Source organism: Salminus brasiliensis, chromosome 21 (genome assembly GCF_030463535.1).
Source record: "Salminus brasiliensis chromosome 21, fSalBra1.hap2, whole genome shotgun sequence".
Lineage (NCBI taxonomy): Eukaryota > Metazoa > Chordata > Actinopteri > Characiformes > Bryconidae > Salminus > Salminus brasiliensis.
This window is the reverse complement of record NC_132898.1, coordinates 30,925,163-30,952,113: the sequence shown is the minus strand read 5'-3', so window position 1 is coordinate 30,952,113 and position 26,951 is coordinate 30,925,163. Positions and strand designations below refer to the sequence as shown.

The following is a 26,951-nucleotide window of genomic DNA, read 5'->3' as shown; positions in this document are numbered from 1 at the left end:
CTAACCCTAACACTAACCCACTACACTACTACTCTATAAGCTTACACTAACCCTAAACCTAACCCACTACACTACTACTCTATAAGCTTACCCTAACCCTAACCCTAACCCACTACACTACTACTCTATAAGCTTACCCTAACCCTAACACTAACCCACTACACTACTACTCTATAAGCTTACCCTAACCTTAACCCTAACCCACTACACTACTACTCTATAAGCTTACACTAACCCTAACCCTAACCCACTACACTACTACTCTATAAGCTTACCCTAACCCTAACCCACTACACTACTACTCTATAAGCTTACATTAACCCTAACCCTAACCCACTACACTACTACTCTATAAGCTTACCCTAACCCTAACACTAACCCACTACAGTACTACTCTATAAGCTTACCCTAACCCTAACCCTAACCCACTACACTACTACTCTATAATCTTACCCTAACACTAACCCACTACACTACTACTCTATAATCTTACCCTAACCCTAACACTAACCCACTACACTACTACTCTATAAGCTTACACTAACCCTAACCCTAACCCACTACACTACTACTCTATAAGCTTACCCTAACCCTAACACTAACCCACTACACTACTACTCTATAAGCTTACACTAACCCTAAACCTAACCCACTACACTACTACTCTATAAGCTTACCCTAACCCTAACCCTAACCCACTACACTACTACTCTATAAGCTTACCCTAACCCTAACACTAACCCACTACACTACTACTCTATAAGCTTACCCTAACCTTAACCCTAACCCACTACACTACTACTCTATAAGCTTACACTAACCCTAACCCTAACCCACTACACTACTACTCTATAAGCTTACCCTAACCCTAACCCACTACACTACTACTCTATAAGCTTACATTAACCCTAACCCTAACCCACTACACTACTACTCTATAAGCTTACCCTAACCCTAACACTAACCCATTACACTACTACTCTATAAGCTTACATTAACCCTAAACCTAACCCACTACACTACTACTCTATAAGCTTACATTAACCCTAAACCTAACCCACTACACTACTACTCTATAAGCTTACACTAACCATTTCTGCAGGACTTTCCATTACTTCCATACATTTTTTAGAAGCTCCATAGCAGAGAATAGCAGCTTGAAAGGTCAAAGGTGAAGGGTATGGCGAAATCCAGGTTTGGAATGGTGTCACTGTAATCGTGCCATGGAATATTTTGTTGATAGTGTTGTGGGCAATAAAATGATGCAGTAAAGTAGAGAGAGTCAATGAACTTTTGGCATTAATGCAAATCACATGACTCCTACAGGGAATAGACTCCTCTACATGGGAATAATATATAAAGACTATAAAAAGGCCCTAATGTGATTTAGCAAATTTAGAGATTTAACTAAAGAGATTTGACTAGAGATTTAGACCGAGACACTGTCACTGCATTATACACTCATTTAATATAACATGGTCGGAATGAAGGTTCCTGAATGGTTCATGGCTTAGATATAAAGTTCTAGGAAAAAGCTTTGGTATAAAGAGTTTCTACCATTAAAAATACTCTCCAAACACACGTATCTCATTTTAAAAGTCATTTTTTAAAGAAACCACTGATTTTTAGGTTCTTTGAGGATTAAAAAGTGGTCTTTTGTGGCTTTGCTCAAAAAAAAAATATTAGTATTGTATATTAGTACAATAATGACTCCCAAAAACCACCTGTGCTTGTTAGCCATTATACCAAACCTATAAAACATACCTCATGAGAACTCTCTAGGCTCCTCACTGAGGTACAAGCTAGCATCCAGGAAATTGTGGACATATCTACTATGCTCCTCTGTCATAAGTGCTCTGGCCTAGCATGCGCCCTCAGGAGGAGGGAGGAGAACGGTGGGTATAAAACTCCATTGCTGGAGGCAATGTTGCCATTACCATTCATGTTGTCCAGGATTTCCATAGTCAACGTGCTGCTTCACAAGGACAATGAGGAAATACGGGTTGAACGGCATCTCAGACCTAGTCTTCAAAAACCCCACGGCGTCTGATGAGGTAAACGCTGCTTTGTGTGTGTGTGCACAGCTGCAAATTAAAGGCTTGTCTTGAGCAGGTGTGCAGGTGCTTCACTGTGTCTTTGTCCATGAGACTTGTGTTCCCCTGTGGTGGTCCATAATAACCCATGCTAAACCCATGTGTTTGCTGCTCTAGGAGAAGAATGCAGGTAAAAACCAAGATGCCCATGTCGGGACTGGAGATGAGAACGCAGACAGGGGGAACTGGAGCAGTAAGAGAGAGTACATGCTGTCTATGATTGGATATGCAGTCGGCCTGGGGAATGTGTGGAGATTCCCCTATTTGACATACAAGCATGGAGGGGGTGAGTTAGCAAGCTTATCAGGAATTACTGATTGCCCACACCTGGAGATGCTATGGGATGAGCTGGGCCCGTCTGCTTGTTTTTATATTGTCTTTAGGGCATTAGGGTGTTATATCTACTGAAGCCACCTTTTGATTGACTTCAAGACTCATCTCATACTCATAGAGACTCATCCTCATACCACACTGCACACTTTGCTTGCCTATGTGATGCTGTTTACACAGGTGTTAAAAGTATTGACATTCATTCCTCAGGTAGAAGTGAGTGGAGATACTAGGGTTTATAAAAAAGACTTCTATAGAAGCTGAAGTATCAACTGAAGCTTTTTACTCCAGTAAAAGTGTAAAAGTACTGGTTTCAGAACGACTTCAAGTAGAAGTAAAAGTAATGGAAGGAAAACAAAGGCCGAAAGCTTAAGCAGCACCACAGGGGTCTATAGTGCACCCCCCCCCCCTTCCCAAAAACCCATTTCTCTAAAAGTCATAATGATCTATTAAAATGTTGATGTTAAAAATGTTGGGCTGCACTAGGCTCCTGTTTCAGCTGCAGATCTGCCCATTGAAAATGAAGCATTTCAGTAATATCAGCTCTATTAAAGGAGCATCTCTGTGCTCTACTGAGCATTAACATGAGCTTCATGGAGGAAAATATGAGGAGTCGTTGTCTAGAAGTTTTGTAAAGCTGCAGAACATCAGACTTCAGAGGCGTGTGATCAATAAGCTTTATTGGAATGTAAATGTGGGGCTTAGTCGGGACGTTTCACTGCAGCTCTCTTGAGTCTCTCGGACACAGTCTTCATACTAGACTACAGACGCTGCTGTGTCACACTTTGACATGAAATAGGAGTAACAAGGCTGTTTTTAAAATGTAAGGAGCAGAAAGTTCAGATAATTGGGTGAAAATGTAGTAGAAGTAAAAAGTCTGAAAAATAAATAATTACTCCAGGAAAGTTTAGATAACCAACATTTCTACTTACGTAAGATAACAAAGTATTTGTACTTCATTACTTGACTTCATTACTCCCACAACACCCTATTCTAATCATTGGTCTACATATTTATTAAATTTTAATGTAAGTACAGTAGCTTAACTTGCAAATTAATCACCCGGCCTTCATGCAAACATTTGCATATCGCTGCTGTCCAATGTAATACATGTATCTCAGTTTTGGTTCATTTTTAGTTTTCTCCATGGTTTAAACCCTGGAGCTGGTTGTTTTTGCTGTAGTTATTGTTTTTATTGTCTTTGTACTATTGTCTCTGCACCCTGTCTCATGTCTTGTCTGTTGTCCTTGCTCTATTGTACCTATTCAGCACTGGATACTTAGCCTAACAGTGTTGCATTGTACTGTATAAGCCTCTATCTATCACTGACCTGTAAAATGGATTTACTACAATGCACTTTATGCCATCACACTGTTAATTCGACTAAATGTCAGGTGGAACATTGCTTTTTGCTACCTTGACTTCATGTTCTCGGGTCGTTCCTGGTACACTGTAAGCCATTGGACAGTGTGTTTAATGATAGTACATAAGTCAGATCTCAGTTTAATGGGGGAGTAGTCAGATATAACAGGGGCAAACTACTTGTTATCATTATCCAAATTTTGAGATGAATGGACCAATATAAAGGCTTCAAAATGACTCTGAATAAAATCTATTTACATTGACTTTCATTGAAGGTAAACAGTTGTTTGTCCATCTACTGTAAAGCTGCTTTTGTGTGACAGTGCCGATATGTAATTATGGACGGTGTTGAATGGGCAGTGTTTATAGGGCTACAAGACACCAACATAAGACTTTCGAGACGTACACTTGCATAGACATTACATTGTATAGGATGTTAAAGTTGTTCATTTTTAGTTTTCTCCATGGTTTAAACCCTGGAGCTGCTTCTGTACTCTGTGTAAATAATTCCGAATGAATGGACCAATAGAAATGCTCTAAATGCTCTGGAATAAACTTTTATTTTACATTGACTTCCATTCAAAGTCATCGTTTTGGAGATACATGTGTTTAATTGGACAGCGACAATATGCCCATGCACAGGTTTTTGTTTTTACTGTAGTTATTGTTTTTATTGTCTTTGTACTATTGTCTCTGCACTCATGTCTCATGTCTTGTCTGTTGTCCTTGCTCTGTTGTACCTATTCTGCACTGGATAGACATCGCAAATGTGCTTTTGAAAAATTTGACCTAAGCGGCCTTTATTACTACTGTGGCTTGTCAAGACGTCATAAATGTTTGTGTAGTTTTATGTCACATTCCCTGAAAGTTTTTTTTTATTATTATAAATAAAACTTTTACCCAATTTTTCATCCTCAAATTTAGATTAGACAATTAACCCCCAACCAACAAACAAAGCACCAGGTACCCAACTCTGATGCATCAGCCAACAGATTGAAGTGGTTTGGGGAGAGAAAGAGAGAGAGAGAGAGAGAGAGAGAGAGAGACATCTACCCACCTGTAGAGAGAGCAAGGCCAATTGTACTCTCTCAGGCTCCGGCTGCTGATGGCAGGGAGCATTAACCAGGATTAAAACCAGTGATCCTCAGGTCATAGCGGTAGCATCTTAGTCCGCTGGACTAAGGGTTACACAGGGTCATGTTGCCTTAAGAATTCAACCCGTCCGTGAAGTATTGACTCATGTTGAGCCTTGAAGAGGATGGGCTACAACAACAGCATGAATACCACGTCCAGTACCACTTCTGTCAGCCAAGAACAGAAAGCTGAGGCTGCAGTGGGCACAGGCTCACCAACACTGGACAGTTAAAGGCTGGGAAAACCTTGCCTGGTCTGATGAATCTTGGAGATTCTTGAAGCTCTCTATATTCTAGATATTTGAAGGCGCAACCATAAAGACGTAGGGGAACCTCCTTACATTATAGCTTTGACCTAGACTACGCAAAGCCCTAATAGAATCAATAGAGAATCACCAGGTAATCCTGTCATTTCTTCCATCCTGACAAATATTTGTTTCAGTTTGAGGTACTAGCAAGACACCTTCCTTCCTTGTGATATCTTACTTGGCCAGTAAAGGTATTCTATTTTTTTCACTGCTCTTCCTTATTTTCTGTCTTTTCAGGAGCCTTCCTGATCCCCTATGTGATCATGCTGTCTATCGCTGGGCTGCCTCTCTTTTTTATGGAGAGCTCTTTTGGGCAGTTCTGCAGCCAAGGACCTATTAATGTGTGGAAGGCCGTGCCTATCCTGCAGGGTGAGATACAGTCTTCACTGTCTTATCAGAAATCACCTGATAGTGTTCACACCTTTGTGTATTTTGATGTCTTTTTATATGGAAGACCTTGATATTGCAATCAATATGCTGCTGCTGAAAAGGAAGCACAGTTCAAGAGGAAACGAAGTGATATACACCTACCGAGCTACCAGGATTATTATGAGGAAGATTGATATACTATATTTACTGCATACTAATACTGGGTAGGGCCTCCCTTTGCCCTAGATGCTATAAAAATTCCTTTGAAATTCTGGTCCATGTCAACATGATTGCATCCCGAAATTCCTGCAGATGTTTCCGCAGCACTTCCAGGCTGCGAACCACCAATTGTATTGGATTCAGATCTGGTGACTGGGAAGACCCACCGCTGAAGAATAGTGAACTCATTTTCATGTTCTTGAGGACATGATATGTGACATCATCATGTAAACTGTGGTCATGAATGGCTGCACATGGTCAGCAGCAATACTTAAATAGGCTTCATCATTTAAGTGATGACCGATTGGTATTTAAGAGCCCAAAGTGTGCCAAGAAACCATTCCCCATGCCGTTACCCCACCTCTACAAGCCTGGACTGTTGCCATAGATCCATGCAGTTGGTGCCAAATTCTGACCCCGGCATCTGTGAGCCTCAGCAGAAATCCAGATTCATCTGAAAATAAACTTTTCTCCAGTCTCTAACTGTCCAGTGTTGGTGAGCCTGTGCCCACTGCAGCCTCAGCTTTCTGTGCTTGGCAGATGGAAGTGGAGCCCAACAGGGTCTTCTACTGTTGTAGCCCAGTCACCTTCAGGTTGAGCTACAACTGCAGTTGTACAGAGTGGTTATTTACATTTACATTTAAGGCATTTAGCAGACGCTCTTATCCAGAGCGACTTACAAAAGAGCTTCACTGTTTACTTAAGAAAAACCTCAGCTAGTTTAAATAGACTAGAATTCAAAGATCCTCTAATCTTAGACTCTACTAAATACAAGTCAATATGGAGACCATAGTACTCTTCTCTTAACCTGAGTACTTTCAGAAGAGGTGGGTCTTCAGTCTGGGTTTGAAGACGAGCGTTGGACTCTGCTGTTCGGACTCCCAGGGGAAGTTCGTTCCACCACTTTGGTGCAGGACAGAAAAAAGTCTGGATGCTCGTCTTCCGTGGATCTTAAAGGATGACGGGTCGAGCCGTACTTGAAGCTGGAAGGTCTCTCGGTGCAGATCAGCTTTTGACCATCGCCATCAAGTACGGAGGGGCTGGCTGGTCCAGTCTTGGCTTTGTAGACCAGCTTTAGGGGGTTGAATCATGTGGGCAGCAGCTACAGGAAGCCTGTGAAGAGAGAACACAGCAGCAGAGTTACTGTAGCCGTTCTGTCAGCTCTAACCAGCCTGGCCATTCTCCATTCTCCAAGGTGTTTCCGTCTGCAGAACTGCCACTCACTAGATGCTTTTCTTTCTAGCGTTCTCTAAAGGAACTTTAGAGAGTGTTATGCTGGAAACCCAAGAAGATCAGCAGGCCTAGAAATACTCAAACCAGCCCTTCTGGCACCAACAAATCATTCTGATGGTGGATATGAACATTGCATGAATGAGTAGGTTGTACCATCACAGTATTAGGAGGGATTGGTTTGTCAGCTGTCTTGTAGAGTCAGTACAAGGTTGAGGTTTAGGGGTCATGGGGTCAATGTAAGAGAAAATAACGGGATATGGTACTATCACGTTCTTTAGCTTAAGCTTCTCAAGCTAATGTCCTTGTGTATTGTGACTTTTTTTTTGCAGGTGTGGGCATTACCATGATGCTAGTCAGCACTTTCGTGTCAATCTACTACAACGTCATCATCGCATACAGTATCTACTACTTGTTTGCATCGTTTCAGTACCCCCTGCCATGGAGCGACTGCTCAAGCTGGTCTGACATGGACTGTAACATCACCGCTACAGGTTTGACAAGCACTTTTCTTCTAGAACAGACTGGCCGATAGATGTAGCTCGTCTGTTTGCTGAGAAAGAAATCAATCATTAACATCTCAACCTCACCTGAGCTAACAGCATTCCATGGTGGCATTGTTCTGCCTAGGAATTTCACTGCTAATATTGAACCCAGCCGAAAACCAGCTTAGTGGAACGTCCTTGTCAAAGAGACGTGTCTTTAGCAAGAATTCCTGGAAAACACTTGACTGCCTGCCATTGATAGAAATTCCCAGCACCACCACTTATACCACACACACGTAAAGTAGAACAATGGACAGGTTCTGCTATCACTCATTCTCTTTTATCTCGACAGAGTATTGCAATATGACTTCTTTCAATGGAAGTCTTGCGGCTGTGAACAGGAGCGTGATGGCCGATGGAAACCAGAGCTGTCCTGACGAGTTCATAGTCAATGCACCATTACAGAGCCTCAGCGAGCAGTACTGGGAGTGAGTATTCTGGATTTTTAACAAGAAAAGTCAATCAGATACACTAGATGTCCAAAAGTTTGTGGACACCCCTGCTAATGAATGCGTTTGGCTACTTTACATTGCACCCATTGATGATACAGATGTGCTAATGCACACACATACACACATCTTGTCTAGTCCCTGTAGAGAAGTACTGCCAATAGAAGTTGCCAGGTGTGGGCTAGAGGAGTATAAAGACCTCCAGCATTATTGAGCTGTGGAGCAGAGAAACAACTGTGCTCTCTGGAGTTGAAATGAAGTGAGGTGGTGATCGTCCAACATCCTTTTGAATGCAGTCAAATCCTCATAGCAATGTTCTTCCCTAGACAGTAGAGACAGCTACTCCAAAAGATGAACTGTTTTTAATACCTTTTGATTTTAAAAGAAACAATGAATGAGCAGGTGTCTCAATACTTTTGCCCAGATTGTGTAGTTTCACAGAAAAGCATTACCAACAGAATGGGATGCTCTGGACACTCCACATATGTGCCGAACTTCACCATTGCCAATACCAAGCATCAGCTAAAGGAGTATAAAGCCACCAGCATTGAGCTGTGGAGTAGCACGTAGCGAGTTCTCTGGACCACCCAGCACTTTTAGGACCAGTTGGAGTGATGTTTGTGACCCAGAACTGACCATCCAACATCACTACTTGCCCTTACCTCTGATGCTAATGTATGCAATCAAATGTCTCAACACCTACTGCACTATGGAGATCTTCAAATGTGGACCTTAAATTTAGGTTCTGGTTCTAGACGTAATCGTTCAACCTTAGTACCTAATCTCACTAATGCTCTTGTGGTTGAACACAATCAAATCCTTACAGCAATGCTCCAACATCTAGTGCAATGTCTTCCTAGATGTTTAGAGGCAGTTCCTGACTTTGATAAAACTTTGGTTTTGGAAAACTGTTGGATGAGCTTTCATGGTATTTTGGCGACACCCACCTTGTATCTAAAGGCACTGGCCATTTTATCAGAAACGACTGTCATAGAGATGCACTGTGTAGGTTTACAGTTAGTGCCTGTAGCTGATCTGTTATTAGCCATCTATTAGTCCAGTCATCAGAGGAAAATGACCACCAAAAGACCCAAAGGCCACTCACTAGATATTATCTGGGTTATCTTGACGATTCTCCACACAGGAAAGACACCAACATGGTGGTTGTATGAGTGTATCAGGTGCTGGCAGCGTTGTCATGGTCAGAAACTGACCACTGATGAAGGGCTAGAGCATGACTAACAAACTATGTGTAGTTAGGCATGTCTGATAAAGTGGTCAGTGAGTCTAGACTGTGTTTCCACAAACCACAGCAATGCTACTGGGCCTGATACACCCATAACACAGTATCACTCATAGGGGTGTATAATAATTTCCATATATCGAAGTATCATGATATTATGTTTAGTAATAGAGGGCAGTTCATGCTGGTACACGCCCCCTTAAGTGAAATGCAGCTGGACTCAACAGCCACCCACCCAAATTACTAAAGAACCAATGGTCCACGGACAGTGATGTGGAGCCAGCAAGGTTCGACGAGTACCTGATCTCACTAATGCTCTTGTGGCTGAACACAATCAAATTCTCACAGCAATGTTCCAACATCTAGTGCAATGTCTTCCCAGACGTGTAGAGGCAGTTTCCAGAACTGTTGAAAGAGCTTTCATGGTATATTGGCGACACCAACCCTGTATCTAAAGGCACTGGCCATTTTATCAGAAACACCTACCATAGAGGTGCACTGTGAAGGTGTACAGTTAGTGCCTGTAGCTGACCTGTTATTAGCCACCTATTAGTCCAGTCATCAGAGGAAAATGACCACCAAAAGATCCAAAGGCCTCTCACTAGATATCCACCCAAATTACTAAAGAACGAATGGTCCATGGACAGTGATGTGTAGCCAGCAGGGTTTAGAGGATAGCGCCTCATATCTGAGAGCACAGAGGCGAGTGAATGGTCTAAGGACTGTTTTCCACTGTTTTCAGCCACATTCAGGAGGCTCAACCAGGATGGCCCACATCTTCTCTCTTACTTGAACTTAGCATGTTGCTAAACTTCGCAACTACAGTGGGCTTGTTTTTTTCCCACCTGTTTTCAGAGCGTGACTTCCCCACTCAGTGAGTTCCTACATGTTTCAGGGCCTGGATTCCAGTCGTTTCTAGGTATTGCAGCAAATCCACTCGATAAAAAGAGAAAGAGAAACTTTTCTCTTCTGAAAAAGAGAAGAGAAACTAATGAATTCCTGCAGAGGCTGTTTGTACAGTCTGTCGCATAGCAGCTCTTTCTCGTTTCTGTGTTTTAGCGTCATTCGAAGAAAATGAACCTGAACGCTGCCACTCAGTCTGTCTTTTTTCCGCCACCTGTGACGTCACATGCATACGCTCTATACTGTATCGCTTCTCAAAAACACAGTGTTGATTTTAATGCATTACTTAAATGTACAGATTGGTGTCAGACAGTAGTTTATAGTGTGCTATAGACACTAGAGGGCAGTGCTGTACTCTGTATTGTGATACCTATTGTATCACCAAGTTCAAATCTAGAAGAACACCATCTTCCCTGGACAGTAGAGACATTTACTCCAAAAGAAGCAGGATTAACTCTTTTTGATACCTTTTGGTTTCAAAAGAAACAATGAATGAGCAGGTGTCTCAATACTTTTGGCCAGATTGTGTAAGTTCATTGAAAAACATTACCAACAGAATGGGATGCTCTGGGGTATAAAGCCACCAGCATTGAGCTGTGGAGTAGCACGTAGCGAGTTCTCTGGACCACCCAGCACTTTTAGGACCAGTTGGAGTGATGTTTGTAACCCAAAACTGACCATCCAACATCACTACTTGCCCTCACCTCTGGTGCTAATGTATGCAATCAAATGCCTCAACACCTACTGTACGCCAAGTTCTGGACAACACACAGCATTACTGCTGTACTGAGAGTCGTCTGCCACCTCAGTCATACCTGTTGATAAATTGTCCAGCAAGAGATGAGCCTCCATCAGTAACTGTATACCTGCAAAGGGCGTATATGCTATATGGAAGGTGTTTCTGATAAAATGGCCAGTGAGGAGGGGTAAAGGTCATTTGATCATCAGATATTTGTGGTGACGCTGACATTTCTGTAAAGTGACGTAAATGCTTTGTGCTTTAGTGTGGTGGCTCTGCAGCGCACCAGCAGTATGGACGAGATGGGGCCGGTGGTGTGGCATCTGGCCCTCTGTCTGCTGCTGGGCTGGATCATGATCGGGGCAGCTCTCTTCAAAGGCATTAAGTCCTCAGGGAAAGTGAGTGTTTCCATATTTATGTGATTATGTGTCATACAAATCTCATAACTTTAGCCAATCCAGAAGCTTCAGTTTGTGTCTCTTTAGGTACTTTGTTTTAACCAAAGTACCTAATGAGACCCTTGAGGAACTTTTGGAGGTTCTCGTTGTCTTATGAACAGTCTTATAAGTTGGTTCAGTGCCTTTTATCAATAATTTAAGGGAGTCGTTTCTTGTCATCGTCGCCTCTGGCTGCTCGCTTGGGGTCCTACGTTTCTATGTTGTTGCTCTATTGCCATCTTACTTCGTCCGTAAAGCTGCTTTGTGGCAACGCCAGTTGTAAAACTATGCAAATAAATTAGATTAGATTTGATTTGATTGATAAAACTAGTGATGGTAACAGTAATTGGAAAAGTGAACCCCGAAATACCCAGAATGAACTGCTGTTAATGCAGTAAACAGTGGTTCAGTAGGTGAGTGCTGTGATTATCGTCATCATAACGTGGAATTCATGATGTTTATCATACACGATCTATGTGTTTACATTCATTCAGGTGGTGTATTTCACAGCCACATTTCCATATGCTGTCCTGCTGATCCTGCTAATACGTGGCGTCACTCTGGAGGGTGCGAGAAACGGCATTGAGTATTACATCGGCTCCCAGTCCAACCTCACCAAACTGGCTGAGGCCGAGGCAAGATTCCAGATTCAGATTTCAGGGCTTTTAAATTTTTTTAAGATTATTATTATCATTATTACCATCTGTTTGAAACATCACATCCTCCCTAGGCCTTGATCCTTGTTCCTTGTCCTTGTCTCAGTCTGCCTTCTGTCTTTACGCAGGTCTGGAAGGATGCAGCCACTCAGATATTCTTCTCCCTGTCTATTGCCTGGGGCGGATTAACGGCGTTGGCTTCCTACAACAAGTTCCATAACAACTGTTACAAAGACTCCATCATAGTGTGCGTCACGAACTGCAGCACCAGCATCTTTGCTGGCTTTGCCATATTCTCCATCCTCGGGCACATGGCGCATGTCTACGGGAGGCCTGTTTCAGAGGTTGCACAGGCCGGTAAGCTCCCTATAGCTCTTTCTGTTTACTGCCTTCGTCTTTTTCTCTGTAACACACACACACACGCACACACACACACACATTTTCTCAGTCTTAAAGCTTAAAGTCTAATTTATCCCTTACTTTTTTATATTAAAAAATATTTTTGTTATAATTTGTATGTATCTTTTGATTTTCTTCATTTTTAATAATTGAATTTAGGTTTTAATTAAGATGCTTTATAGTAATGATCATCATAGACATTTAATCCTTTATAAAAAAGCCTTAATCTGTACTTCTACTACCAAAAAATAGCACCACCAGTTAGTACAGAAGTACCCTGTAGCTACCAGAGCTACTTGTGTGTGGGTGTGTTCATCCGTCTACAGATAAACTAGTAAACAACCAAATAATTAAAACTAATTAAAATATTCTATGATTTTAAAGCAGAAAGCTTCACTTCAGCCTTAAATCTATTTCCCCTCTTTCTTTAAGGCTTTGGACTGGCTTTTATCGCTTACCCTGATGCCCTCTCCAAACTGCCCATATCTCCCCTGTGGTCCATCCTGTTCTTCTTCATGCTCATAACTCTCGGCCTGGATTCCCAGTTTGCTGGAATAGGTGAGGCTATCTGAGCATGTGCAGGATGCACACAAAGGTTTATGTGTGAAGGTTACAGTCTACATATGGCCGGTGTAATCCTCCCTGTGGCCACTATGTCTTGGGAGGACTTTGGAGGTCAGTGACCTTTTTGGAAACCTCTGACTTACACATGATCTGTCCTGCAGAGGTCATCACCACGTGTCTCCAGGATGCCTACCCCAAGATCCTGAAGTCCAAGCGAGGCCCCATCACCGTGATCATCTGCGTAGTTCTGTTCCTGCTGGGCTTGCCGTGTGTCACTGGGGTAGGTCTTTTGCAATCAGCCGGTACATCCTGTCAATCAAACTGGCCCACCATCAAAGCAGCTCATCGTGAAATGCTCTTTTTAAAGGCAGGTATATACTGGGTGAACCTCATAGACACTTTCTGTGCTGGATGGATTCTTCTGGTTGCTGGGCTGCTGGAGGTTTTTGGGCTGTCCTGCATCTACGGTCAGTGTTTGACTGAACTCAATGGTGTACTGAAGCTCACTGATCCTGTGCTGGTCTCATGTTTCTGAGCTGGAGCTCTTTCTGCTTTCAGGTGGGAACCGCTTTGTCAAAGACATTGAGATGATGATTGGGACCAGGAGCGCCCTCTTCTGGATCTGGTGGAGAGCTTGCTGGTTTTTCATCACACCTGTCGTTCTCCTGGTGCGTTCACTAAACTATTGTTATTGTTATAGAGATATTCACTATAGACCTGTAGACCATATATATATATATATATATATATATATATATATATATATATATATATATATATATATATATATAGTGTATAGACATATATAGTGTATATATAAAATTTATATAATGTAAAGACCGTATATATAGTTTAAGTATATTGTTAATAGCAAAATAGTCATTTATAGTAATAATAAAATAGTTAAATTGTGAAAATAGTAAAAGTAAAAAGTAGGAATAGAAATATATATATATATATATATATATATATATATATATATATATATATATATATTTATTCATATATATTTTACAGAACCTTTTCATATATTCGATGTTTAATATTAAGAATATGAGGATTGTAACATATCAAAATGTAATATTTTACTTTACAAATTAAAATTAGATGGTAATTTTGGTATACTGGTCAATGATATCCCTACCATTAAAGTAATCTAGGAAAATCAAGTTCTGAGAATCTGAAGGTTGTAGGTTCAAAGCCCAGGCATAGGGACACTAACGTCTTCTCCTAAGTCCTACAGCCTCCTGATCCAACATCCTCCAGGGCTGACTGGATATTCATGGCTGTGCCTTTGTGCAAGGCATTTAAGAACCTCTGCCCTCCACCCTACCCTAGGTGGCGCTGTTCCGCTGGGCATGCAGAGACTGGGCATAGTTGGGCAGAAAAAATGACCACTTTTCAATACACTTTTCAAGCATAACTTAATTTAGGGACAACTAAACTCTGAAGTCTTATGCAAACGTTTGGACACCCCTGGTCAAATGACATGTGCTTTTGAATTTCTAAGTGAAGATCAGTTCACATCCTTTGCAGAGGACACATGCCTGTGCATTCTAGAGCATAATTCCTGTTTAGTAGCTTATAGTATATATAGCTTTTAGTGTAAAATGTGAGGACAAATAATGTGTAGCAAATGTGTGCAAAAGTATTTGTACATGAAATACATTATGATTAACATTTGCATAAGAATTAACTGTATATTCTTTACTAGTAACATCTGAATTTGGATGCTTTAATACATTTTTCGACTTTAATAATTATTTGCTAGAATTTTACTTTCTTACAAATTGAATTTCTGATTCAAGAAACTGGATTAAATGCCAAAAACAGCTTATTTTATTATATAAAAATCATAATTTATTAAATAAAAAATGTTAAATAGCAAATCACAGTCCTGTTTTTTTATTTTAAAAACATTTTTCAATTCACTTTTTTATGTTCATATATTTAAACACTGTAAAGCACCATAGGCTGTGAAATCTATGAAGCTCAAATGAACGGTCTGTGTATCTGCAGGTCATTCTTGCCTGGTCCGTGTACACCTTCACAGCACCCACTTATGGCTCAGTTGAATATCCTGAGTGGGGCATTGCCCTGGGCTGGTGCATGACTGCCTTCTGCCTAATGTGGATCCCAGTTGTGGCCGTCTGGAAGCTTGTGAAGGCCAGCGGAAGCCCCTGGCAGGTAAGAGGGGATGTTATATTAAGGCATGGAATGATGGGTGTTGAAAATGTGATCAGGCAAATGTGTGAAAAGCCTGTATGTTCTCCTGCTCTTATTTGATTGGCTTGATTCTCCTTATAGCGTCTCAAATCCACATGCTTGCCCACCGAAGACTGGGGTCCTTACCTGGAACGGCACAGGGGTGAGCGCTACGGTCGAGCAAGGATGGACGACTCGAATGTCTACGTGATCTCAAACAAAAACACCACCAGACTCTGAGACGCTATCAAGTTACGCTGAGACGCTACAACACTTTATGGATTATACAGTATCTGTTATCAAGTGTCCAATGCACAAAACTGGTCAAAAGTTTGAGGACACTTGCTACAAACTAGACATAATGAAGTCGTAATTGACTTTGGGTTCAAATGTGAGGAATTATTCAAAGACTTTGAGTTCATTTGGGGCTCATATTGCTGATCCAGTGATGGATATTTATGTACTTTAATGCAGAAATAATCATAAAGCTGACGTATTCAGGCAAGAATACTCAAAATTATACAGCAGTTATATGTAAAGGTTTACATATCTCAGTCACAGACATGAATGTCATGGCGATATTGGGCTTCTTTGATTGTTTTGTAATAGAAAAAACAAGAATTTGGTGCACAGGTTGGATTTTTGAGTGTTTTTCTAAAATGAGCATATTTATACAGGCTCGAAAACATACATACATCACACCTAATATTTGGTATAATAGCCCTTAGCTAGTTGCACCTTGCTCAGACACTTGTCATAGCAATTAACAAGCTTCTAGCAGAAATCTGGTTGGACATTTGACCAATCTTTTTGGCATAATTTATTTCAATTTCCTGGCATTGACCCGACTTTTAAGCAGAACCACCATATTTGCAATTGGGTTGAGGTCAGGACTGTCGCAAGGCCTGCTTTGACCATTCCATCACCACCTATGATGTGTGTTTGGGGTCTATATCCTGTTGGAGCATTCAATTGTGTCTGCATCCCACCCACGTTGTGCAGTATACCAGTTCCACTGGCAGCAAAACAGCCCAGAGCATGATGCTACCACCACCATGCTTAACTGTACATATACAGTGTTAAAGGCCTCACCTTTATTCCTCCAAACAACTCAATCTTTGTCATATCTGACCATAAAGCTGCTAATATGGTCAGCCGCCAACTTGTCAACTCAGGCTCTGAGTGGTCCGGCCAACTAATGCGCTGCCACTATGACCTGAGGATTCCTGGCTCGAATCCTGGGTCCACTGCCTGCCATCAGCAGCAGGAACCAGAGAGAGCACAGTTGGGTTTGCTTTTTTTAGGGACGGTAGATGGCTCGCTCTCTCTTCCCACATCACTTCAGTGTGATGCAGGGCGGCACTGGCGTCTGCTAGCCGATGCATCAGAGCTGGGTTCCGAGTGCTTTCCTCAGAGTGAGTTGGATGCCTGGTGGCTGGCTGCATATGTGTCAGGGAAGGCCTCACTCTCTGGAGTGTCTGGAGCATTACTTGTAATGGGGGGAGAGTACTAATGAGTGGGTTGAGTTATTGGGTAATCTGGTTAAAAATGATGAGTGTATGCAAACATCTGAGTGTTCATAGCTGTAAGTACTCAGTGAGCTTCATCAGTAGTTTATTCATGAATGGGTGACGCAAGCACTTAGTGCACTTGTGCTCCTCATCTGTGGTGCTGTACTGTTTTTGAGTGTTAGCAGGCAAGTGTATTTTTTTTATTGTGTATTGTGTATTGTATATATCAGGCTTCTATTTTAATTTTTTATTGTTTGAAAGGAGTGATATGGATCCTTTGTATCATGTTTTTCAATTTGTCAGTGTTTCGGGGGATTGTGGGGGTCATTTGCTTTAGGGTCTTTATGTTTAGTGTCATTTTTTTGGTTGTATCATCAATTCACTAAATCAATTGTTTGGAATTTTTGTAATAAAACTGGAAACAAATGTGATTAACTCAGTCTTGCTGGATAAGAATATATGATCACATATGGTTGCTGTTGGAATGAGATCTCCATTTGAAGATGAAGAGATCTCCTTTTCAATGATCTTTCTATCCAATAGAAATTGCATAATGAACAGACCAATAGAAATGACTGGAAAGAAACTAATTTGGTCAGCTGCAAACTTGTCAACTCAGGCTCAGAGTGGTCTGGCGGACTAATGCACTGCCACTATTACCTGAGGATTCCTGGCTCGAATCCTGGGTCCACTGCCTGCCATCAGCAGCAGGAACCTGAGAGAGCACAATTGGGTTTGCTCTTTTCAGGAGGGTAGATGGCTCGCTCTCTCTCCCCAAATTACTGCTAGCCTGCTAGCCGATGCATCAAAGCTAATTTGCTTTAGGGTCTTTATGTTTAGTGTCATTTTTGGTTGTGTCAGCAATTCACAAAAGCAATTGTTTGAAATTTTGTAATAAAAATGGAAACAAATGTGATGAACTCTGTTTTGCTGGATGAGATTCACTGAATATATGATCATATATGGTTGCTGTTGGAATGAGATCTCCATTTGAAGATGACCTTTCCAATGATTGTTCTATCCAATAGAAACTGCATGATGAACAGACCAATAGAAATGGTCCACATTTTGCTCTGCTGAGGTTTGAGCGAGACAGAGGACAAAGGAGCGGACAAAACAACACCATCAACACCAGGCAGGGTTTGACTTTGCTGGGTTTTATTTATTTTGGAACAGAGATTAACATGACTAATGACCAATCAGACAAATCACATGGAGAGTAGCCAACAGGCCCTCTTAAGTTCTGGACATGGGTTTAGGCCCAGTTACAGCAAGAGCAGCTGGCATCGAAGACCAGGCCGGTAGCGCAGTGCTCAACGTAGGTCTCGCCCTGGTTACAGCTGTAGAAATGGTTCTTGTTGCTGGGGTCGGGGTACACGCCGTTAGCCTTGCCGGCGCAGAAACCGCTGCCGCCGCTGCTGCTTCCACTGCCGCTGCTGCTTCCACTGCCGCTGCTGCCACCACCGCTGGGCTGGGCTGGGGCGGCGGTGACGGGGGGCAGGGGGTTGGCAGGGGCGGAGCAACCTGCAGTTATATTAGAAGAAAAATGTTTGAATAACAGACATTTTTGATGTGATTTAAGAAGGATAAACAGCTGTAGATGATTCTAAATGATGGAGAAAGCATCAAAAAAGTCATTAAATGGAATTAATATGCAATATTAATAACAAGTGGTGATCAAATCTCAGATATCATGACCAAAAAGGATCATAAGTAGATAATTACAGAATATCATTTATAATTAATTCACTTTTGTTGTTTATAAAGTAGATGAAATAAGAAAATATACATTTATTTATGCATATTTATTTAATATCTGGTTAATAGTATTTCCTGCTACATAATAAAAGTCAAGTTTTTTTAATTCCAGGCCTGGAAAACCAGTGTCCACAGGTACTCCAGGGCCAGAATTGACCCTGAAAGAAGATATTATTGTTTATGAAATACAATATGAGTGTGTGTATGTGTGTGTGTGTGTGTGTGTGTGTGTGTGTGTGTGTGTGTGTGTGTGTGTTTGACTCACTTTGGCCAGTTCCCAGTCCACTCTTCAGGGTGTTGATCAGAGGGTATTTGCCCTGGTTGCAGAAGGTACCGCTAAAGTCATCCAAATCCAGAGACCACACCATGGCACCTCCGAAGTTATTCTTCTTCAGCCAGTCAATCTGTAGCGTATCAGAAACAGACAGTCAGTGTTTAAAAGGAATTCCAAAGATGTCGTACCTCAACGCTGATGTGGTTCAATATTAAAGCTCATATAAATATATAAGGTGGGTGAGGAACCGGTAAAGTGAACATCACCTTGATCTGGAAGCTCTTGATGTTGTCATAGCCAACCCAGATGTTCTGGCTGCTGTAGGCGTATGGCACATCCTGGGGAGTGTCCCATGCCTGAGTGGCTCCTTGAGACAGGAAGGTACAGATCTAGGAAGAGAGCATTGGATTAAAACACCTAGAACCATAAATACAGGCCAAGCATCATATAGTAAGTAGGCCACACATTAAGGGGCCCATATCCCAAAATTTCCAAGCAGGTTTCAATTGAGTGTTTTTTGTGATGTCATAATTTGCATATATACTGCTTTATGTACGGTAGTAGCCAATCAGAGCTGTGGTAATTTACATATATCAACCTTTAAAGCACAGTTCATTCTAAGGGATAATGAAGGTCCTAAAGGAAAAGTGTAAGATATGGACCCCCCCCCCCTTTTTTTTTTTCTAAAGGCCTCACCTCATAGTAAGCCCAGAATCCAGTCTGCCTGGTGTAGGTGATCATATATGGTTGCTGTTGGAATGAGATCTCCATTTGAAGATGACCTTTCCAATGATTGTTCTATCCAATAGAAACTGCATGATGAACAGACCAATAGAAATGGTCCACATTTTGCTCTGCTGAGGTTTGAGCGAGACAGAGGACAAAGGAGCGGACAAAACAACACCATCAACACCAGGCAGGGTTTGACTTTGCTGGGTTTTATTTATTTTGGAACAGAGATTAACATGACTAATGACCAATCAGACAAATCACATGGAGAGTAGCCAACAGGCCCTCTTAAGTTCTGGACATGGGTTTAGGCCCAGTTACAGCAAGAGCAGCTGGCATCGAAGACCAGGCCGGTAGCGCAGTGCTCAACGTAGGTCACGCCCTGGTTACAGCTGTAGAAATGGTTCTTGTTGCTGGGGTCGGGGTACACGCCGTTAGCCTTGCCGGCGCAGAAACCGCTGCCGCCGCTGCTGCTTCCACTGCCGCTGCTGCCACCACCGCTGGGCTGGGCTGGGGCGGCGGTGACGGGGGGCAGGGGGTTGGCAGGGGCGGAGCAACCTGCAGTTATATTAGAAGAAAAATGTTTGAATAACAGACATTTTTGATGTGATTTAAGAAGGATAAACAGCTGTAGATGATTCTAAATGATGGAGAAAGCATCAAAAAAGTCATTAAATGGAATTAATATGCAATATTAATAACAAGTGGTGATCAAATCTCAGATATCATGACCAAAAAGGATCATAAGTAGATAATTACAGAATATCATTTATAATTAATTCACTTTTGTTGTTTATAAAGTAGATGAAATAAGAAAATATACATTTATTTATGCATATTTATTTAATATCTGGTTAATAGTATTTCCTGCTACATAATAAAAGTCAAGGTTCTTTAATTCCAGGCCTGGAAAACCAGTGTCCACAGGTACTCCAGGGCCAGAATTGACCCTGAAAGAAGATATTATGGTTTATGAAATACAATATGAGTGTGTGTATGTGTGTGTGTGTGTGTGTGTGTGTGTGTGTGTGTGTGTGTGTGTTTGACTCACTCTGGCCAGTTCCCAGTCCACTCTTCAGGGTGTTGATCAGAGGGTATTTGCCCTGGTTGCAGAAGGTACCGCTAAAGTCATCCAAATCCAGAGACCACACCATGGCACCTCCGAAGTTATTCTTCTTCAGCCAGTCAATCTGTAGCGTATCAGAAACAGACAGTCAGTGTTTAAAAAGATGTCGTACCTCAACGCTGATGTGGTTCAATATTAAAGCTCATATAAATATATAAGGTGGGTGAGGAACCGGTAAAGTGAACATCACCTTGATCTGGAAGCTCTTGATGTTGTCATAGCCAACCCAGATGTTCTGGCTGCTGTAGGCGTATGGCACATCCTGGGGAGTGTCCCATGCCTGAGTGGCTCCTTGAGACAGGAAGGTACAGATCTAGGAAGAGAGCATTGGATTAAAACACCTAGAACCATAAATACAGGCCAAGCATCATATAGTAAGTAGGCCACACATTAAAGGGCCCATATCCCAAAATTTCCAAGCAGGTTTCAATTGAGTGTTTTTGTGATGTCATAATTTGCATATATACTGCTTTATGTACGGTAGTAGCCAATCAGAGCTGTGGTAATTTACATATATCAACCTTTAAAGCACAGTTCATTCTAAGGGATAATGAAGGTCCTAAAGGAAAAGTGTAAGATATGCCCCCCCCCCCCTTTTTTTTTCTAAAGGCCTCACCTCATAGTAAGCCCAGAATCCAGTCTGCCTGGTGTAGGTTCCAGCGGGTCCGGGTCCACTAGCGGGGGCTCCGACACCAGTGTTGGAAGAGCTGGCCAGCCTGAAGGTGTGTCCGTAGGTGGGGAAGCCGACGAGCAGTTTCTCAGCAGGGGCGCCATTGCTCTTCCAGTAGTTCATGGCGTAGTTCTGTAGTGATGGAGGAGGAGGAGGAGGATGTTTACAGCATTAGAACTCAGTGGAACTCAGATAGAGGCTAGATTTCGCTCTGGTTATGTGCATGAAGATGGACACGTACAACGTTGAAGTAGATGTAGGATCCCTGGTCAGCTGGTCCTTGGTACAGGGGGCTGTTCTCTCCAGTCTGCTGCTCCCAAGAGCCGTGGAAGTCGTAGGTCATGACGTGGAAGTAGTCCAGAACCCTGCGAAGAAAGCAGAGGGATTTTGTAGTCAACGTGTGGAGGACTAAAAAGGTAAAGGTGCACGTATTCGTCACTTTACAGTGTGGACTGTACAGCGAAATGTGTCCTCCGCATTTAACCCATCTGGTAGTGAACACACTCACACACACACACGTGTTAGGGGCAGTGAGTACACACACACACCCAGAGCGGTGGGCAGCCAACTCCAGCGCCCGGGGAGCAGAGAGGGTAAAGGGCCTTGCTCAAGGGCCCAACAGTGGCAGCTTGCCGAGCCCGGGAATCGAACCCACAACCCTGTTATCGATATCCCGGCGCTCTAACCGCTGAGCCACCACTGCCCCTATATACTATGACTATACAGTTTGGCTGTCGTAGTACCCAGAGGGATTCAAGAAGACTCTAGAAGGACTACGAACTGGCCAAGCTGGGCAATCTGGTATCCAGAGTCGATGGTGCTCTTGCCAGCGGAGACGGCAGCAGTCAGCATCAGACGAGGACGGTTGGTCTGCTTGCCCTCAGCCACGAAAGCAGCCATCATTTCCTATTACGTGGAGACAACATATGGAAGGGTTAGCGAGTGTTAGCCCCCCTACCTCCTCCAGTCATATTCTTGTGTATGTGATGAGGACGTGAATGACTCCTCAGATCATTCATGGAAAGAAACAGCTCCGATTTCCAGTATTTTGGTGCGCACCTGCACAAGAGTGGTGTAGAGCTGTTTGTCCTGAGCAGGGCTGCCACGGGATCCAGGGTACTCCCAGTCAATATCCAGACCGTCAAACTCGTACTGCCTCAGGAACTTGATCACAGAGCTGATGAAGGTCTGACGGTTAGCAGAGCTAGCCACCATAGCAGAGAACCTTAGAGAGAGAGAGAGAAATGAATGTTAATGAGATTGTAGAAACTGCAGAATTGCTTGCATCTCCTAAATCAGACCACAATCAAGGCTTAACATACTTGGCGGTCCCAAAGTTCCAGCCACCAATAGCCAGAAGGGTCTTCAGGTTGCTGTTCCTGTTAAAAACAAAAAGAGCATTCAGTTGTCAATGCTTTGGTCAACTTTTAAATAGTAGAAATCGTTTATTCGTAACAAGCTAGTCTGATTGGACAGCAACTTAAAGCTTAAAGCAAAGGAAAACATCTTACTGGTTCTTCAGGGCCTGGAACTCGCCATAGAGCTTGACGTCGTCCCACTCGTAGGTGGCAATCTCGTTGTTGTTCATGCCAGCAAAGGCGTAGATCAGATGGTCACACAGGCATGGGTCAACATTGGTGGGGAAGTACTTTCCTGCGCCAGGCCTGTACTGTCCCCAGTTGGTGAAGTAACATGACAGGATGTAGGAGGATCCTAGAGGAGGCATCATTGTGAGCACAGGCGTGAAACTTAAGGTAGTTTATCAAAAGTAAACCTCATTCCTCAAGAAACTAAAGCCAGAGTTTACATGAGCGAAAGTGAAAGTATCAACTAAAGGTCCAAAGTGACTTTATGAACTGTTATAATTCATCCTTTACATGGAAATGACCTCTGCTCTGATTGGCTGCTATGTATTGTTTGTTCAAGAAAGCAGTCCAGTCCAAAACACTTCTTTAAATGAATGGGCAAAGCTAAACTGCCATACTACAATAGTAACTCTCATAAACATTATAACATAAAAAATGATACATTATGTTTTATAACAATTAAAATATATTTTTGTTTTATAATAATTTTAGTAAATGTAATACTTTCATAATAAAACATAAAATCTGTTAAAATTATTATTAAAAATTATTTTAAATAAATATATAAAAATGTTATTACAAAATACACATTTTCTTTTTTGATTTTCCATTTGTGTGATTTGACGGTGTGGTGTGGCAACTAAATAAATAAAGCGCTGGTGTAATTTGCATAATCATGCGGCTTATTTTACAGTGTTATAAAAAAAACTCGTCTAATAAAATTTAAGATCAGCTTTGTTGTCACTACTTTGAACATTCTTCTCTTCTTCTCTTGCAAATGCAATTGAGTAAAGCTAAAATACTAAAAGTATTCAGTCCAAATAAAACTTAAGCAAAGCAAATGTTCAACTATAATAATAACACTTATTTAGGTATAGAAGGTAGATGAAGGATTTTTTAAAATGGAAAACTACAACTGAATTCTCTTACAGTAATTTTAGACTGATTTCAGCGTAATGCAGAATAATATTCATATCAGTACATATTTACAAGAGCTGGAAACAGCAGCAAACTACTGATATTTGAAAGGATTTGGTATAAGAAGCTTACCTAGCTGCACGTGCAGCAGGAGAGCCAGTCCTGGAAATGAAAAAAAGATTTATATACATCAGTTCAAATCTTCACACATTCATCATCTTAAATAGACCAAAAAAACCTCCTAAACAGAACACAAAATGATTTCTAATAAAATAATGCTGTTGTTTAAAAAGGTTTCTGACAGAACGAATTGCACCAGTAACTGTATTGGTAACAGAACGGCCTACACTTTTCAAAGTAAAAGTTCCGTTAGCTCTAGAAGAACAATATAACTGGTGTAGAATCTTTACATTTACAAGCATGTTTCTACAATAACATCTAATTCAATGTTTTTTTATGTCCTTCTTTCTGGAAACGTCATTTTTTAGAGTTTAAATGTTGAGTAAAAAAGTCTAATAGTCTAAATGTGAAACTGTAGAATGAAAATAAGATATAGTAAGTATATATATATAATAGTATATATACTAAAAAAGTAAGTAAAAAGTAAGTAAGTATATATATGTAATAAGTAGTAATAGAAACAGAAAGTAATAGAAGGCATGCTCACCAACACAAATCAGTAGTTTGCCCATGTTGCCTATGTGCAATGAACAGTGGGCACCTGCCCCCTTATATACCCCTAGGCTGCAACGTTTTCCTTAATCCCTTCTCCTCCACACATATTTGCCCACTCCAATCTCTCAGCTGTCAGCACTTTCCGAAGAGGTTTAACAGTGATAACTTTCCAGACATGGCTCATAATTCAGATAAACTTCATCTGCCCTTGTTTTCAAGGTACAACGTATTGCTAAGGTTTCACATTGCATATGAAATGCAACACGTAAGAGATGTATATGTGGAGTAAGTATGAATACATTTATTTCCTGCCATGGAAAATAAACCACAGAGCTACATATTCATCATACATAGAAAATACTGTGCACTATATTGTGTTTTACTCTTATTTACTATAGTATACTATAGTATAATACTGTGTATAATACCTATAATTACATGTTACATAATTACATAATAATATATTATATATAATTATATAGTATTTAGTGTTTATAATATAGTCCTATACTATACTGTACATAAATATATGTAATATATAAAAAGATCACACCCCAGTGAAATTATTATTACTTTGGTAAACAAACAAAAAAGACTAAAGAAAAAAGTAAAAAGTAAAGCCACCATACACCAAAACTACAGAGCTATGTACCCATCATACATTGAAAGTAATACATATTATATAGCATTTTACCTTTATTTACTACAGTAGATTACCATGTTGTACTATACTATAAACACCATATGCTTTATTAGTATATGTAAATATATATATATATGTAAACATATAATTAGTAATAATATATACATATATATGTATATAATATCTTATATATATATATATATATATATATATATATATATATATATATATATATAATAGTATTACTTATTGTATATTGATATATTAATGTATATACATATATAATATAATATAATATAATATAATATAATATAATATATTTATGTGTACATATGTAGTATTTATAGGACTATACTATAAACACCATGTGCTTTATTAGTATATTTAAATATATATAACATATAATTTGTAATATATATATATATATATATATATATATATGTGTGTGTATATATATGTATATATATATTAATAAAGCATACTGAGTTTATAGTATCATCCTATAAATACTACATATGTACACATAAATATATTTATAAATTATTATATTTATATATAATAAATAAATATATTTAATATAATATATGTATATACATTAATATATCAATATAAAATAAGTATTAATATTTTCTCTCTATATATATAAGATATAATATATATATCATAATTCTTTTAAGTGAATTCGATGCAGTGGAGGGTAATAACTAAATGAGCTTCTTTTACTCAGGTTAATGTCCTTAAATTTAACACTGTTAAATAAATGCAGCACTTACTGTACTGTACAGAACTTGATAGAAAGCCATATCCAGTACGTTTGCTCCTAGACACGTAGTAGATGTAAATGTGGAGGTCACGAGTAAATATTCATATAGATATTTTCTGCTATGGAAAAGTAACTACAGAGCTACGTAGAAAAGACTATGTACTTATATTTGACTTTTATTTACTATAGTTTGATACCATATTATATTTATTATATATTATTACTAATTATATATAATATACATTTACATTGTACACTGAGGTGTGGGTTCAGGCTGTCGTTCCCAGTTTTTGCATGACAATAACAAAATGCCATTTATGTTCAAATGTATTTATACTGTATTTGTCCAACAGGGAAAAGCTAATTGAGTTTTTTTTTTTTATATTTGCACCACTTGCGAAAATATACTTTACACGATTAAAAAAGTACAACATTTGAATGTTGAAATGGTTGTTTGTCTGGTGAATGTCATAACACCTAATTCACAGCAAATTCTAGAAGACATTACTGAAACAAGGGAACTCAAAATAGGAGAGAATATTAAAATATGAATAAATGAACACTTTTATAATCACATGAATGATTAATATAAAAAGCTGAAAGTGAAATAACAGAGTAAAAGTGATATGCACAGATAAATACATTCTCAGTTTCCGTTACTGATTAAGGGCTCAGAATATCTCCTTATCGACTCGTAAAAGCACTTACCACAGGTGTGACCCGTGTCTGTTTACTTTCAGTGAATGAAAAAGCAAATAAGTGCTTATAGATAATAAAAGACCATAAGGGGGAATTTAAAAGCTTATGTTGCCTCACTTAAGAGCCAATCTTTTCTGTGTCATGCTTTACAAACATTACAGTTTACAGTACAGTTACTGTACCATTTACAGTAACATAGACCTGTTGCTGTTATTCTAGGTGAATGTACAGACAGCTGATGCCCATTTTTAACACTTTTAGCACATTCCAGTACAAATCTAATATATATATATATATATATATATATATATATATATATATATATATATATAGGACTATACTATGAACACCATATGCTTTATTAGTATATTTAATATATTTGCATATATTTGTAATTATAATATATATAATATTT

General features: G+C 40.2%; 3 protein-coding genes across 3 annotated transcripts; 1 reads left to right on the top strand and 2 right to left on the bottom strand.

Moving 5' to 3' along the window:
- Positions 1-1,867: 1,867 nt before the first annotated feature.
- On the top strand, positions 1,868-17,615 carry slc6a14 (solute carrier family 6 member 14). Its single transcript, XM_072665789.1, has 14 exons — positions 1,868-2,054; positions 2,211-2,379; positions 5,464-5,595; positions 7,377-7,538; positions 7,882-8,017; positions 11,189-11,321; positions 11,855-11,995; positions 12,145-12,373; positions 12,848-12,973; positions 13,141-13,259; positions 13,347-13,446; positions 13,538-13,647; positions 14,999-15,166; positions 15,287-17,615. Exons 1-14 carry the CDS (start codon positions 1,989-1,991, stop codon positions 15,422-15,424), a joined length of 1,929 nt encoding a protein of 642 aa, XP_072521890.1. The 5' UTR covers positions 1,868-1,988; the 3' UTR covers positions 15,425-17,615.
- Positions 17,616-17,950: 335 nt separating this feature from the next.
- LOC140543422 (acidic mammalian chitinase-like) lies at positions 17,951-19,498 on the bottom strand. The gene is made up of 4 exons (XM_072666535.1): positions 19,424-19,498; positions 18,994-19,116; positions 18,719-18,857; positions 17,951-18,219 (listed from the first exon to the last, which is right to left on the bottom strand). Exons 1-4 carry the CDS (start codon positions 19,496-19,498, stop codon positions 17,951-17,953), a joined length of 606 nt encoding a protein of 201 aa, XP_072522636.1.
- Positions 19,499-19,763: 265 nt separating this feature from the next.
- LOC140542624 (acidic mammalian chitinase-like) lies at positions 19,764-24,448 on the bottom strand. The gene is made up of 11 exons (XM_072665423.1): positions 24,424-24,448; positions 23,889-23,918; positions 22,764-22,965; positions 22,575-22,631; positions 22,312-22,477; positions 22,034-22,158; positions 21,494-21,617; positions 21,199-21,384; positions 20,773-20,895; positions 20,508-20,646; positions 19,764-20,014 (listed from the first exon to the last, which is right to left on the bottom strand). Exons 1-11 carry the CDS (start codon positions 24,446-24,448, stop codon positions 19,764-19,766), a joined length of 1,428 nt encoding a protein of 475 aa, XP_072521524.1.
- Between the last annotated feature and the right edge of the window lie 2,503 nt (positions 24,449-26,951).